A 15,304-nucleotide genomic window follows, 5' to 3' on the forward strand; every position below is an offset into this window, starting at 1 on the left:
TCAGAGCTCTTGGGCCGCTGGCAGCAGCTCCCAGAGGCACAAACGAAACCAACCACGGCTCCTACCTTCATCTCCTTCCGGGGCGTAGGACGCGGTGATGATGTCGATGTCAGCACAGTTCATCACGATTTGGTTGGTTGCATTTTTCACCTGGAAGAGAAACTCCATCAGCATTAGGAAGAGATGGGAATTCCCACCTCCCATCCGTCTAAAAAGCCCCTCCAGCATCAGCTGTTTGAAGGAGAATTGGGTGCTTGGGATGGTGAAGAAAAACGAGGCGTTCCAGCGCTGCTCCCGTGCGTCCCGGGGCGTGAGCGGTGCTCAGCCACTCATCTCCACTGAATCACTGAAGGGAGCGAACCACAGGGTAAAAAACGGGGCTGAACACTTCACAATGGGGCCCTTGTGCAGGCCTGGGGAATCCAAACCCAATAAAAATGGACACTGAGCCCATCAGCCTCCTCTGGGCACGGCCTAAGGGAGAGCAGAGCAAAAACATCGGAGCGCAAACGCGGATCTTTGGGAGATGATCACAAACGCAACCCCTGTATGTGCTCCCCGCTGTCACAACTCCTCAGCTTAAAAACATCTGCCAGGAGATTCTCCTTCCCATTTTCCTGGGAGCTTCCCTTCTGCCAGCTCTTGGCTCCACACACTTTGCTTTATTTACCAAGTGCCAGCTCCCAGCGTAGGAATAAACCGTGGGGCTGTGCCAGTTCCCTGTTTGAATGCGAGAGCCTGAATACAGAGGAATTCAAATGAAATATAAATTAATTACAAAGGGGTAAAATATTTGGGAGTTAAACCGGGAGTTATTCAGAAATTTACGGCTGAAACCACCAGAATGATCACACTGGATCAAGCTGGGAATTCTGCTTGCCCAGGATTTGGTTTCTAGCAGGAGACACCACCAGTTCTTTCAGTAAAGGAGCAAAAATTTCTGTAAGAGCCAACCAGATTAAACCCAGGCACGAAGAAACTGCTTCCTAGCCCAGAGTCAGTTCCTTGAAGCCTAAAGACCTCTATCCCTTTCTTTTTTTTCCCCTTTAAAATGCCCTGTTAACACCTGGACACATCATTCCAGGTATCCATGTCTGAACCAGGAACCCCCTGGAGCTGCCTCCAGCTCCGGGATCTCAGCACAGGAAGGACACGGAGAGAGTCCAGAGGAGGTCACAGAGGTGGATGGAGAGGGATGGAGCAGCTCTGCTGCGAGGAAAGGCTGGGAAAAGTGGGATGGCTCGGCCTGGAGAAGGTTTGGGTCTCCCAGTACCTGAAAGGAGCCTGGAAGAAAGATGAAGGACTATTTGCAAGGGTCAGGACAAGGGGGAATGGGTTTAAACTGCCAGAGGGCAGGGCTGGATGGGATATTGGGCAGGAATTCCTCCCTGTGAGGGTGGGGAGAGGCTGGAATGGATTTCCCAGAGAAGCTGGGGCTGCCCCATCCCTGGAAGTGCCCATTGAAGCAGCCTGGGACAGTGGAAGGAGTCCCTGCTCAAGGCAGGGGTGGGAATGGATGGGATTTAAGCTCCCTTCCAACCCAAATTCCACCATTCCAAGCCTCTGCGCACCAGGAGCTGGATCTGCTCCACCCCTGTGCGTGCTCAGGCCAGCTCACCTCCCAGGCAGCACAGGAAACGCAGGGTTTATGATTTTATTTTGTTGATAAAGCCACAATAAAAGGTTCAGGTGTCCCCCACTTGTCTCCCCGTGCCACCAGGGCCCGGGATGCGAGCGAGAGGAGGAGCCAGGAATAAATAATCAGCAAAGAGCCAGGAATGGCTCCTCAGTCACCTGGGGCAGAAAATTGGAGTCTGCTCATTGATAAGGGAGGATTAAGGAATTTAAATGTGTGGTTTGATAGGTGTTCCCACATCCCTAAGAACGCTCCATCCCCTCATCCAAGGAGAGCCAACCCCACTCACCCCCAACCCGGCCAGGAGTTTCTCCCTAACCTCTCTAACCTAACAAATCTGCCTCATTCCCAGTTATGGAATGGGTTTTAAAATAAATATTATGTAAAGGTTTAGACTTTCTGAGCAGAGTAACTGCTGGTGCCTCTTCCCAAGTCCTGCTCCCCTGCAGCGGTGTCACACTGAGAGGCGCAGCACCGTCGTTTTCACCACGTTGCCTCTTGATGGGAATTAAAATCAAATTAAATCTAATTAATAAACCCAACCTGACTGTGAAAACATGTTTGCAAAGCACTGAGAGCAAGTCTAACAGTCTAACACAGGGTAGATCTGATGCTTCCAGGAAAGATTTACAACCTGAAATCTACTTTTTTTTTTTTCTCTTTCAATTCTGAGTGCATGAAACTGAAAACTTACAAAGCTCCCCCAAACCCAAAAAGCAAAGCTCAACAGTTTTCACCACAATACTGGAGCTTGGGGTTTCTCAAGGTTTTCTAAAGCGCAGCAAAATCAGAATGAGAAAAGCTTTTATAAATGTCTAGAGACCTTTATTCAATCTATGAATCCAAATCTCTCTGGATTCGGGGCTGAAGCTGCGTTAAGAGCTGTCCAAATTGCAGACAATGTGAGCTTAACAATGGGCTTGATCTTTAAAAAAAAACACCTCTTCCGAGGACACAACTTTCAGTGGAGCACTGAGCCTGCAAAATAAGAAAGTTTAGGTGTAAGCAGAGACAATCCAGAGGCTCCTTAAACAGGCAATTACCTATTTTTAGATCTTTTTTTTCCTCACTTCCTACCTGTATCAAGCCAGTTTTAGGAGAGTGCGGCGTACTAGGAAATATCTAAAGGGATAAATGAGGCAGGAGGCTAAAAAAAAGTTCATTCTCCAACTCTTCCCCCCCAAAAATGGGGTGAAATTCACTGTGCAGGCAGGGATTCTGCCTCTAAAGGGACAAAATTCACTGTGCAGGCAGGGATTCTGCCTCTAAAGGGACAAAATTCACTGTGCAGGCAGGAATTCTGCCTCTAAATCTCCCAAAAAAAGGACAAAAGTCACTGTACAGGCAGGAATTCTGCCTCTAAATCTCCCAAAAAAGGGACAAAAGTCACTGTACAGGCAGGAATTCTGCCTCTAAATCTCCCAAAAAAGGGACAAAATTCACTGTACAGGCAGGAATTCTGTATCTAGCTCTCCCAAAGTTCACTGTACAGGCAGGAATTCTGTATCTAGATCTCCCCCCCAAAAAAAGGGACAAAACTCACTGTGCAGGCAGGAATTCTGCCTCTAAAGGGACAAAATTCACTGTGCAGGCAGGAATTCTGCCTCTAAAGGGACAAAATTCACTGTGCAGGCAGGGATTCTGACTCTAAATCTCCAAAAAAGGGACAAAAGTCACTGTACAGGCAGGAATTCTGTATCTAGCTCTCCCAAAATTCACTGTGCAGGCAGGAATTCGACCTCTAAAGGGACAAAATTCACTGTACAGGCAGGAATTCTGTATCTAGATCTCCCAAAATTCACTGTGCAGGCAGGAATTCTGCCTCTAGATCTCCCAAAAAAAGGGTGAAATTCACTGTACAGGCAGGGATTCTGTATCTAGATCTCCCCCCCCAAAAAAAGGGTGAAATTCACTGTACAGGCAGGAGTTCTGCCTCTAGATCACTCCCAAAAAAAGGGTGAAATTCACTGTACAGGCAGGAATTCTGCCTCTAGATCTCCCAAAAAAGGGACAAAATTCACTGTACAGGCAGGAGTTCTGCCTCTAGATCACTCCCAAAAAAAGGGTGAAATTCACTGTACAGGCAGGAATTCTGCCTGCAGAGCTCAGCACCTTCTGAGACTCTCAGGATTTAGTTCAGCGGGGAAAATAAATTTTTCCTGTTGCCACCCAGGCTCCAGCAGGAGATCTCCTCCCTGAGATGCACTGAAGTGCAGACACACCTGTGAGAACAAAAGCAAAGCAAGGGCAGAACCTGCCCAGGCTTAGTTCACTTATGACCCCCTGATGTCACCAGGGACAGCCTGAAAACGAATTGGTGGCTTTTATCCCTCCAAAATGCTTTTTTCTTCCTGTAACGCCACGTTCTAGAAGGCAGAGATTCTGTTCCAGCAGCGATTTTTATGTATTAAAGGCCAAAAAAAAAAAGCAGATTTCTGCGTGAGGTATAAGCAGACAGCAAGGGGGACATGTGGGGGTTGTCACCCTGCTCTGGAATATAATAAATATAATAAATTTCCTTTTCAGCAAGAAAAGGTTAATTGAGAGAAGAGCAGTTCTGCACAGCTCAGAAATCGGGTGGACCAAGAGGAATATCTGAAGGAATGCTTCAAGATTGGAAACTTCTGGCTTTTGATGAGTTAAATTGACTACTGAATTAATCAGAATTCAAACACCTGTTTTGAGATCAGCCAGACTCAGGCACCATGAGCAGGGAAAGCCCAGCCAGCAGGAGCAAACAGCTGAAATTCCCCCCAAAAAGTTTTCCATTTGATGGAAGAAGAGCTAAAAATGTTGATTATTTGGCTCTGCCAAACAAGACCCAAAAGTGCTGGAAAGCTTTTGGTTTTCACCGGTGGTCAAAGCAGGGAAGGATTTGATGGAAAAACCTTTTTAAGATATTAGGAGCAGGGATTTGAACACCAGCCTACCTGAAATACAGGATGAGGTGCATCCAGAGGGATCTCCTGGAGTCAAAACTAATTCTCCAGAGCCCAGATAATTCAAATCTTGTCACATGGCTCCAGAGCCCTTTTCTAAAAGCAGCACTACAACAACCATGTGTGTTTTTAGCAATTTGCTCTCTAAAAATAGCCAACTAAATTTACTCCTGGTTGTGTTGCAGGGTGTGTCTTTTTGTAGGAATTCAAACCTTCAATGAGGAGAGGAATAAGGAGATTTATTAACCTGCATCTCCAGCAAATTCTTCTGGTGGCCAAGGAGTAAAATTAACAACGCCACTGGAAAAATTCCCCTTGTTCCAAAGCACATCCAGCTCCAGAGGTGTCGGATTCACAGGGACGAGGAAACCCCTTTTGTGATCACTGCAAGCACCTCAGCCTTAGGAACTACGGGGCTGAAGGAGCCCTTTTTGCGGGGAGAAGGGTAAAAAAAACCTATTTTTGAGCTGCTGACAGAAGAAGAGCCCTGAAGTGTTGCCTTTGAAGCACCAGACCCTTCAACCTTCCACTCCAGGTTTAATTTTCACGTGCTGGAAACTGAAGTTACTATTGTGGATACCACAGGTATTTATCCTGGACGAGTTCCCCACTCCCCAGGAGCACAAATACTACACCCAGCGAGCTCCATTTCCCCAGGATCACAGACCAGAGTGTCACCATGAACCTTTAACCAGCGTGCAGCAGGATCGCTCTATACATTCCTTAGGCCAGCAGATATTGCATAATTACCCTATAAAAAGCAGCAGACAACCAGTTAAATATTGCTAAATACACCAGGGGACCCCTGAGATCCATTAAAGGCGCTGCAGAAGGTATTTGAAGGAGCGCAGGTTGTAAATTCTTCCGAGATAAGTTGCTCTGTGACCAAGGAACACCTCGGTGGAGTTTCCAGTCAGGGATGTGAATCACGCCAGGAGACTCTCCAAGGAAGGGAATTTACAGACAGGGAAACACCAGGAAGCTGGGAGACAACGCTGTCCCTCGCTGGTGTCACACAGGCGATCCCTTGGAGCGTTAAGAAGTTGGATTTGAAAGCCTAAAGCTGGAGGCAGCCATTTGTTTCTGCTGCTGGTCACTCCTGCTGGACAACACCAGGGCCACCCATCCCCTCTTTGTTCCAGCCCTCCCAGGAGCCAAAAGCAGAGTGGGGAAAAAACAAACAAAAAGTTTGACCCAGGCACTGAGTAATGCGAGTGCCCTGCACTGATAACCAGGCCCTGAGAGCCAGGGCTGGGATAATTAAACCTCAAACTAACAGAGGAATAATGTAAATGAACCATTTCCACCCCACAATCTTAATTGTGCTCATTGAGAGGCATCCCCACGCCCTCAACAAATCAAGTTTAAACGCTGGAAGATGACATAAGTGGCAGAACAATCACCGGAGTGTGAGCAGGAGACTCTGTTCCAGCTCTGACTCTCCCACAGCCACACTTTGTCCCAGCTGGGACCAAGGGTTCCTTGTGAAATAGTTCATTTAAGGATTTTTTGGGGTTTTCAGCTGTGATAAATGGGAATTATGTACTGTCAGTTTATGTAATTGTTACACAACTGCGCGGACTTCAAAAGTATTCATGTTGCCACAAATTATATTATTTAAAAATCTGGAATAACCGGTCAAAATTTGAATATATGGGTTACCAGAGCCTTCAGAAGCACAGCTCCGAAAGGGCTGTGAAATTAAACTTAGCAGGAGACAGATTTCAGGATCATTCCTTTATCCAGGGGGGGACAATTCCCTGAGCTGAACACGGCAAGTGCCACAACAAACCACAAGCAGGTCCCACTCCTTTTCCCAGGCGTTGGAATCAGCCTGGTCCCTGCTGCCACTCTTATCTTTTGCATCACCAGAGGTTTTATCCTCTGAAGATTATCTGGAGTTGCCACGCGAGTGCCACATTTATTTATCGTGGCACGAAGCGTTGCAAGTTATTTATAGGTCCTAAAGCCAACACAAGAGTCCTGCCCCAAAGTCGAGGGTGGGACATTTTTTTAGGGCTTGAAAGCCCAAAAATTCTCCACAGAAGGCTGCAAATCCTATTACTGGAGTGAGTAAGAATGATCAAGTGTTTACTTGTAATACCTTGACTAAACATCGTGGCCCGCACTAATTCCACTCTGCTCTTAAAGATGCCAAATAACAAAGCAAACAAAGCACTTTGGAGGCTCTGGAAACTTTTCCTGGTTTTTTGGGGTGTTTTTTTTGGTGTCAAAACCTCAGAACTCACCCCAGAAAGCACCACCGGTGTAAGCACCTGATGTGGATCACATTATCCAGCTGGGATGCAGCAGAGGAGCTGGCAATTATTATTGATAGGTATTAAAAAAAACAACAGCTGGATCCTCAAGAGGAGGCAGCACGTGGTACTTTCCCAAAAATCAAAATTTTGTGTTTCAGCACAAACCCACTTTCGCCTCGATGAGTTTACAGCAATTCCAAAGCTCTCAGGTGATGCTGGAAACAGAAATCCCCGGTGAGCTCCATCCCACTGCAGGACAAGGTGCAGGTAGAAAGGGCCAGCAGGTCCTTAATTAAAGTCATTTCACCCCAAAAGAACCCAAATGTCTTATTTTCTAGACCAGCTCAATAAAAATATGCTAAGAGTTGTTATTTTTCGTTCATCAAGCCTTGTACAAAAAGCATCCTGTGGGTGAGCTGGTTGTCCCTCTCCCCATCAAGGTGTAGAGCAGTTCCCCTCTCATTTTCTGCGATTTCCCTGTGTTTCGTGCACTGGCAGCCCCAGGAAACCTCTCCAGGTTCCCAACCCTACACAAGCAGGTCAACTCACCCCGATCCACTTTCCCTGCCCTCACTGCCAGGCAGCTGGGAGGGGGCCACCTTGGTTCCCGGTGTTAAAAGTTATCCAAAATAAAGATACATTCTTAGATCTGTTTTAAAAACCTCGCCCTCTGCGTTCGGATTTGCTTTGATTTTTTCCCCCCCTCCTCTCGCCTGTGAGAACACCAGAGCAGCTCTCCAGGATGTGAACAAGGGGGGTTTTTTTTACAGCCTGGAACCTGTGGGGTCACTGCTTTTCCCCAGCCCATGCCCTCGGTGGTGGGGAAGCGCAGGATTCCACACCTCCAGGTGGGATCTGCTGCTCCAGGAATTCACCTGGACACAGCAAACAACATCCAAAACCCCTCCAACAGGAGTACAACCTGCAAACCAACCACCCCTGCCGGGAGAAACCTCTGGCTATTCCTGCATCCAAGAGAACTTCCCGAGGCTGCTGTTCACCACTCCTCTCCTCAGCAGTGGCTTAAAAAGCCACTGCTCCCCTCCCCCCGAGTGTTATTTTTAACCTGGGTGATTTCAGTGATCCCATTTACAGCCCCACAGCTGGAATAGAGCCGAGGAGCAGCACCCTGGGTGCGAGGACAGGAATAGGTGGCCGGGATTAAGGTGGAAGAGATCGGGAATTTCTCAAGCCGGCCTTTTTCAAACCAAAACACCCCTCAAAGGCAGCAGCAGCAGCCCCGAGGCTGGGACCAAACCCCTGAGCCAGGACCAAATCCGCGAGGAGATTTAGGTTTTCGATATTTCTGTCACATGACACAAAGTTACTCATCTCTGGTTGGGCTCCTCCAGGTCCCCAAAGTCACAAGATTCCCCATCATCCCCAGCCCTGGGCCTTCCCCAGTTCCCACAGACACTCCCCAGGGAAGAACTCGCCCTCCTCGCTACCTGTGCTTCACACCCTGCAAAGGTTTATTGCCTTCTTGCATTTATTACCTCGCTTTAAAACAAGGTTTAACCACCCCCTTCATCAGAGCAAGGCTTAAATCCGCTCACGTCTCGAGATTTAAAATCTCCCTCAAATATTTTTAAGCTCTCTCTGTGCGACTAGCTAATTTTCAGGGGGGGAAAAAAAGAAAAAAACAAACCAAAAACCAGTTATCCCTTTATAATTCTGTACCTATCCTCAAATCACAAGAAAAAAAAAAAAAAAAAAAAAAAAGACGTGAAAGCAAATTCGGGAAATCTTGGCAGAGCAGCCAATAAGAATGACTGGGAGACTTGAAGGATTTCACCAAACTGGTTCTGGCTCTGAAGCACGAGCACGGCGAGGAGGATTTTTCCTGCCTTGCAGAAAACGCAGCGTTTTGGGTCCGCAAACCTTTTTCCCGGCGCTTATCCCAGCCTCTCTTCCTCCCAGCTCTCCATGACACCGAGGCCTACCCTTACCGAGCCACACCAGGGGGGCACTTCTCCTTTCATCGCTTATTTGGCTTTTCCAGCAAAATCCCGATCCATCCCCACGCCTGCACAGAGCGCCCGGCAGCGCGCTGGAGGCCGGGCAGGGCAGCACGGGGGGGGGCTCCCCGAGGGTCTGGGGGTTCCCGGGGATCCCGGCCGAGCACATCCCGGTGCTCCCGACAGCTCCGGGGTTATCCCACATCCCGGCCCAGGCCAGCTCTGGCCCGGGAGGAGCCGCCCGGGGGGACCCGCGGGGGCCGCAACGGAGCTGGGCGGGGCCCCCCCCCCCGAGCCGGGCCGGGTTTAGGGGGTCGCGGCGGGGTTTTGGGGCGTTTGGAGAGGGTTTGTCCATCCATTCTGAATGGAAAGAGAGGGAGAAGACGCGGGGGGAGCCCCGAGGGGCCTCCCTGCACCTGCCCGGCCGGGCCCTGGGGCTGAGCGCAGAGGAAAGGGGGGATCGGAGCTGAGGGGCCCCTCAGGGCACGGCCGGGAAGGGGGGGGGGGAGAAGGGTCCCCTGAGGGGGGAAAAGGTGTCCCTGAGGGCGGCGGGGGTGGGGGGAAATCCCCCGGGAGGAATGAGGAGGGGATTGGGGGGGGGGGGGGGGTCCCCTGGGGGGGAGGGGGAACGACTGAGGGGTCCCCTCGAGAGGGCGCGGGCTGGCGGGACCCCTTGGGGGCGGGGCGGGAGGATGAGGAGGAAGAGGGGGGGGCCCTACCTGCACGGCGGCCTCCAGCTTGCCCTCGAAGGTGAAGTCGATGAGGTCCGGCTTGAGGCAGAGCCCATAGTTGAGGGGGGACACGTCGGCGGGCAGCCGCTCGAACGGCCGCTTCTCCGGCATGGCGGGAGCGCGGGGGGTGCGGGGCTGCGCCCCCGCGGGGGGGCGGCGGCGGCGGGGGGGGGGGGGCGGGGGGCGGCGGGGGGGGCGCGGGAAGGGCGACGCGGCGGCTCCGCACGGACACACCGAGAGAGAGCAGCGGCGGGAGGAGCGGCGGGAGCGGAGGATGAGGAGGAGGAAGATGAGGAGGAGGAGGAGGAGGAGGAGGAGGAGGAGGGAGGGGCGGGGGCGCGCGCGCGCGCTCCCGACTCGAGGCGGCCCCGGTGGGGGAGTGCGGGGAGAGGAGAGCGGAGAGGGAGGGAGGGAGGGGTGGGGGGGGGTGGCGGTGGTGGTGGTGAGGGAGGGAGGCAGGCACGCGGACGGCGCGTGCGCGTGCGCGCGGCGGCGCCACGCGGCCGCGCACGTAGCGCGCGCGGGGGGTCGAGGAGCGGGAGGCGGGCGCGGGGGGGGGGGCGGGGGGGGGGGAAGGCGACGGGAGGAGTTGCGTAAGCGGTGGCGGGAACTGCGCGTGCGCAAAGCCACGCCCCGAGCGGCCGCGCCTCCTCTCTGGGCCACGCCCACTCTGCGCGCGGCTGCTGGGCACGCCCCTCCCCCCGTAACGGGGATCCCGGTAATGGGGATCCCGGTAATGGGGATCGTGGTGGGCCCCGGTAATGGGGGATCCTGGTGGGCCCCGGTAATGGGGGATCCTCGTGGGCCCCGGTAATGGGGGATCCTCGTGGGCCTCGGTAGTGGGGGATCCTCGTGGGCCCCGGTAATGGGGGATCCTGGTGGGCCCCGGTAATGGAGGATCCCGGTAATGGGGATCCTCGTGGGCCCCGGTAATGGGGATCTCGGTAATGGGGAATCCCGGTAACGGGGGATCCTGGTGGGCCCCGGTAATGGGGGATCCTGGTGGGCCCCGGTAATGGGGATCCCGGTAACGGGGGATCCCGGTAATGGGGGATCCTGGTGGGCCCCGTTGATGGGGGATCTCGGTAATGGGGATCCTCGTGGGCCCCGTTGATGGGGGATCCCGGTAATGGGGATCCTGGTGGGCCCCGGTAATGGGGATCCCGGTAACGTGGGATCCCGGTAATGGGGGATCCCGGTAATGGGGGATCCCGGTAATGGGGGATCTTGGTGGGCCCCGGTAATGGGGATCCCGGTAACGGGGGATCCCGGTAATGGGGGATCCTGGTGGGCCCCGTTAATGGGGGATCTCGGTAATGGGGATCCTCATGGGCCCCGGTAATGGGGGATCCCGGTAACGGGGATCCCGGTAATGGGGATCCTGGTGGGCCCCGTTAATGGGGGATCCCGGTAATGGGGATCCCGGTAATGGGGGATCCCGGTAATGGGGGATCCCGGTAACGGGGGATCTTGGTGGGCCCCGGTAATGGGGATCCCGGTAACGGGGGATCCCGGTAATGGGGGATCCTGGTGGGCCCCGTTAATGGGGGATCTCGGTAATGGGGATCCTCATGGGCCCCGGTAATGGAGGATCCCGGTAATGGGGATCCTGGTGGGCCCCGTTAATGGGGGATCCCGGTAATGGGGATCCCGGTAATGGGGGATCCTGGTAATGGGGGATCCCGGTGGGCCCCGGTAATGGGGGATCCCGGTAACGGAGGATCTCGGTAATGGGGGATCCCGGTAATGGGGGATCCCGGTAATGGGGGAATCCCAGTAACGGGGGATCCTGGTGGGCCCCGGTAATGGGGGATCCCGGTAATGGAGGATCCCAGTAATGGGGATCCCGGTAACGGGGGATCCTGGTGGGCCCCGGTAATGGGGGATCCCGGTAATGGAGGATCCCGGTAACGGGGGATCCTGGTAATGGGGATCCCGTTAATGGGGGATCCAGGTAACGGGGGATCCTGGTAATGGGGGATCCCGGTGGGTCCCGGTAATGGAGGATCCCGGTAACGGGGGATCCTGGTAACGGGGGATCCCGGTGAGCCTTGGTAATGGGGGATCCAGGTAATGGGGGATCCCGGTAACGGGGGATCCCGGTAATGGGGGATCCAGGTAACGGGGGATCCCGGTAATGGGGGATCCAGGTAATGAGGGATCGGGGTAATGGGGATCCCGGTAATGGGGGATCCAGGTAACGGGGGATCCCGGTAATGGGGGATCCCGGTAATGGGGGATCCAGGTAACGGGGGATCCCGGTAATGGGGGATCCCGGTAATGGGGGATCCTGGTGGGCCCCGGTAATGGGGGGCTGGCAGAGTGCACCCCGGTAATGGGGGATCCCGGTGCACCCCGTCTGGGTGGGGTAAATAGCACGGTGCACCTCGTTAGCAGGGGGCTCCCAGGTCACACAGTTTGGGGTGACAGTGACATGGGGCACCCCATTAGTGGAGCCTCCCAGTATTCCCAGTTCAGGGGGATGACGGCTCCTGGGTCTCCCGGTGCACTCAGATGGGGGGGCAGAGCTGGAATGGTGCCCCCGTTATTGAGCCGCCTTTGTTCTCCTCTATGTTTTAATTTTATTGATCACTTTTTCCAGCAGATCCCAAACCAGCAGTGCATGGGATTTCTCCAGGGTTCCCATTATCCTGCCCAGCCCTCTGAGAACTCCTCGGCTCCTGTCACTTCTATGTGGAGGACACAGGTCCCTTTCTCCAGGGATTCAGCCACTTCTGTGCCCCCCAGACCCAGATAAGGCAGCGGAGCTCAGGGTGTAGCTATCGCCAACCTCCAGTGCTGAAAAATGGTGAAATCAGATAAAAACCTCTTGGATTTCACCACAAAAATGGGATGTGTGGAGCAGGGAGGGGTCCTGTCCACCGGGCTTGTCTGGGCAGCGACGTGGGGTTGGTTTTCTCCCCACCCTAAACCAACAACCACTCTCTTCCTCCTCTTCCTCCTCCTCCTCTTCTTCCTCATGCTTGAAGTGCAGCATCCAGGTGAATCCTGGGTGTTGCAGGACTTCCAGGATAACCCTCCCAGGAAAACCCTTTGTGGCCAGGCTCACATCCTACAAATAAAATAAAACAAATAAATAAAATCTGAATTTCTTGTGCAGGAAGACCCCCAAGGTCTCCTGCAGCCCTTGGGGGCTCCCCCAGCACATTCCAGGGTCTCCTGGAAGATGCTCCGTGAGGAATCCAGCTGGAAAAGCCATGCACACGGTGCAGAGAGCAGTATTCCAGGGAAATACTGCAGGATGGCTGGTTGGGAGTGTGACAAACACCAGCAGGAAGCTTAAAAATCCACAATAAAGGCTTTTATATGGGAAAAAAATAAAAGGAAGGGTGAAAAATTTCTGTCGCTTCTGGGGTGGCAGCCTCAGCCGTGCTCTGGAGTTTGGATCCAGGAACTCATCCGCTGCCTCCATGAGGCGTTAAATATGGATTTAATTAATCTCAGCCCACAAAAGTGCTCTGAAGGGCTTGGGGGTGCCACAACCTCCCTCGTTTTAAGGAGGAAGCACAACTGTCAGAAGCTGGGAATCATCCTTAGCCTTCCACCACTGGAAACTGGGATTGAACCTTGTTTTTTTTATCCCATTCCTTCCCCAACGAGATTTATTTTTGTGTAAAAGTGGTAAACTTTGCTGTTTAAAAAAGATAAGTCAGTGCCGAGCCAGGGAGGGAGGGAGCAGGGATTCAAGGCAGGAATGGGGATTTGAGGAAGGAACGGGGATTTGAGGAGGGGAGTAGAGATTTGAGGGAGGGAGATGGGATTTGAGGAGAGGAGTAGGATTCGAGAGGGAAGAAGGATTCAGGGAGGGAGCAGGGATTCGCTGAGACCTGGAGGAGCCGGAGGCACGAACTGGGGCAGGGAGAAAGTACAGACAGCTCTCTCAGCACATGGTTTACAAAAACCAAGCGCTGCCGAGCCCGGGTTCATCCGGGGCTGCCGCGGGGCCGCATTGTGCTGCAGAGCCCCGGGGAGGGAAAGGGAGACAAGGGAACAGCTGGAAACAGCTGGAGCCGCGCGGGGGGTTCAGGCAGCTGCCGCCCTGCTCCGTCCTGCCGGCTCCCGGCGCCTCGGCGGGGTGCGGAGCCCCGCGGGACACGGGGACACGGGGACGGACCCGGGGATGGACACGGGACAGGCTGCGGGGTGTGGGGACAGCGGGGCCAGGACCTGGCCCAGGGAATGTTTCGAGGTTTTAGGGAATCCTGGCGGGGTCTGGGCGGAAAGTCCCGTCTGCCCTTCAGCCAGGGGAGGGCTGGACCCCGTGGTTTGGCGAGGAGGCTCCATGCGGGATTTGCAGCCGGGATGGATGGAATTGGACTCAGCCCGGCCGTGCCACGCTGGGGACACCCCGAGGCCACCGCAACCGGGCAGCAGATGAAGGCCAGCTGTGCCACAGCCGCGCCGGGGGACTTTGCCAGGGCAAAAATCCCGTCTCCTCCCGCCTCGCCTCGGTGCTGGCACCGCGTGTGGCCACGGGTGACTGTCGCTGGCAGAGCCACGGGAAGGTCAGGGGCAGGATAAAACTATTCCTGGAGCAGAGCTGCTCGGCTCCGCGGGAGGGAAGCGGAGGGGATTGTCTCCTCTGGGCTTTAATTCCCATCCCCGATGGCCGCGGGGTCACTGGGTGCCCTCCAGCCACGCGAGGGGGGTGGAGGGGGGGGTCTCGGTGGCCGCGGTGGCCACGGGGCTAGTGCTTTGCAAAGGGCTCTGGGGCGCTTTCCACGGGTGCTGCTCCGCACGGGCGATGCTGTGAGGTGACAGATGCTGCTGTCAGCAAGAATCCAGGGGAAAAAAAAAAAAAAAAAAAGAAAAAAGAAGGAAGGAAGAAAGAGCGAGGCTCCACGGAGAAAGCCGGGGGGAAGCCGCCTCCTCCGCCGTGTCCCGACCAAACCGGGTTCTCCTGCAGTGCCAGACTGGGGAGGGCCCGCGGACAAACGGACGGGGTGGAAGCCAGGAGCTGTAATTAGCCCAGAGCCTCTGCAGCCACCAACCGCTGTCAGTGCTCCCTTCTAATTAGGAAAAAACAAGGAGGGGGGGAAAAAAGGGGAAGAAAGGAAAAAAGAAAATTCCCAAGCGAGGAGGCTTTTCTTTTCTTCTCTCCCTCTCTCTCGCCGGAGTTTTCGCCGTTCCTGCCGGGAGCGGGAGCAGCCGGAGGGCACCGGCTAATCCTGCCTCGCAGGTCTGGGCCGCCGGCTTAGGGCTGGAATCTCTGGTATTCGGGAGCACGGGGACAACAGCGCTCGAAGCTCTTGGGGCCTCTCGCTCCGCGGGTCATTCCCGGGGGGTTGGGAGGCGTTTTTCCCTGGCTTTTCCTCTCTCCGTGTGTGCGTGCGGCTCTGCCCGTCCCCTCCCGCCTCACCGCCGGGCACCTGGGACAAGTTGCACAAGGATGGAAGCAAATGTGGCCAAGCCCCTGCCTGGAGCTGGCGGGGACACTTTTGGGCGGGTGCTGAGCCCTGATCCCAGCCCTGATCCCGCTCTCCCACGGGACAAATCCCCGCGTGGTGGTTTTGCAAGGGGAAGGGCACAGGTGGGATGAGGACATCATCACCACGGCCCCACCCCAAACTGCCGCAGGGATGCTCCTGGTCCGAGCCTCCCAGGAGCCCCCCACGGGCAAGGACGTGGCTCCAGAGGCGTTCCAGAGCCCTGCCACGCTGCCCACGGAGGTGAAACCGGCCGGGATGGCATCCCAGGGCAGCCGGGAGAGCCAGCTGGGCTGGGAAAATCCAGCCCCACGAGTCCGGAGCCGTGGGAA

At 54.5% G+C, this 15,304-nt stretch overlaps 1 protein-coding gene across 1 annotated transcript in view; it reads right to left on the bottom strand.

The window, feature by feature from the left end:
- The window catches only part of NPEPPS (aminopeptidase puromycin sensitive), a 46,453-nt gene extending 36,755 nt beyond the window's left edge, over positions 1–9,698 (bottom strand). Inside the window, exons 1-2 of the mRNA XM_032134196.1 lie at positions 9,514–9,698; positions 66–150 (exon numbers count right to left, since the gene is read on the bottom strand). Coding sequence (XP_031990087.1) covers positions 66–150; positions 9,514–9,636 — 208 coding nt within the window. The 5' untranslated portion in view covers positions 9,637–9,698. The remainder of the gene's footprint in view (positions 1–65; positions 151–9,513) is intronic.
- Between the last annotated feature and the right edge of the window lie 5,606 nt (positions 9,699–15,304).

This window comes from Corvus moneduloides, chromosome 26, assembly GCF_009650955.1.
Source record: "Corvus moneduloides isolate bCorMon1 chromosome 26, bCorMon1.pri, whole genome shotgun sequence".
Taxonomy (NCBI): domain Eukaryota; kingdom Metazoa; phylum Chordata; class Aves; order Passeriformes; family Corvidae; genus Corvus; species Corvus moneduloides.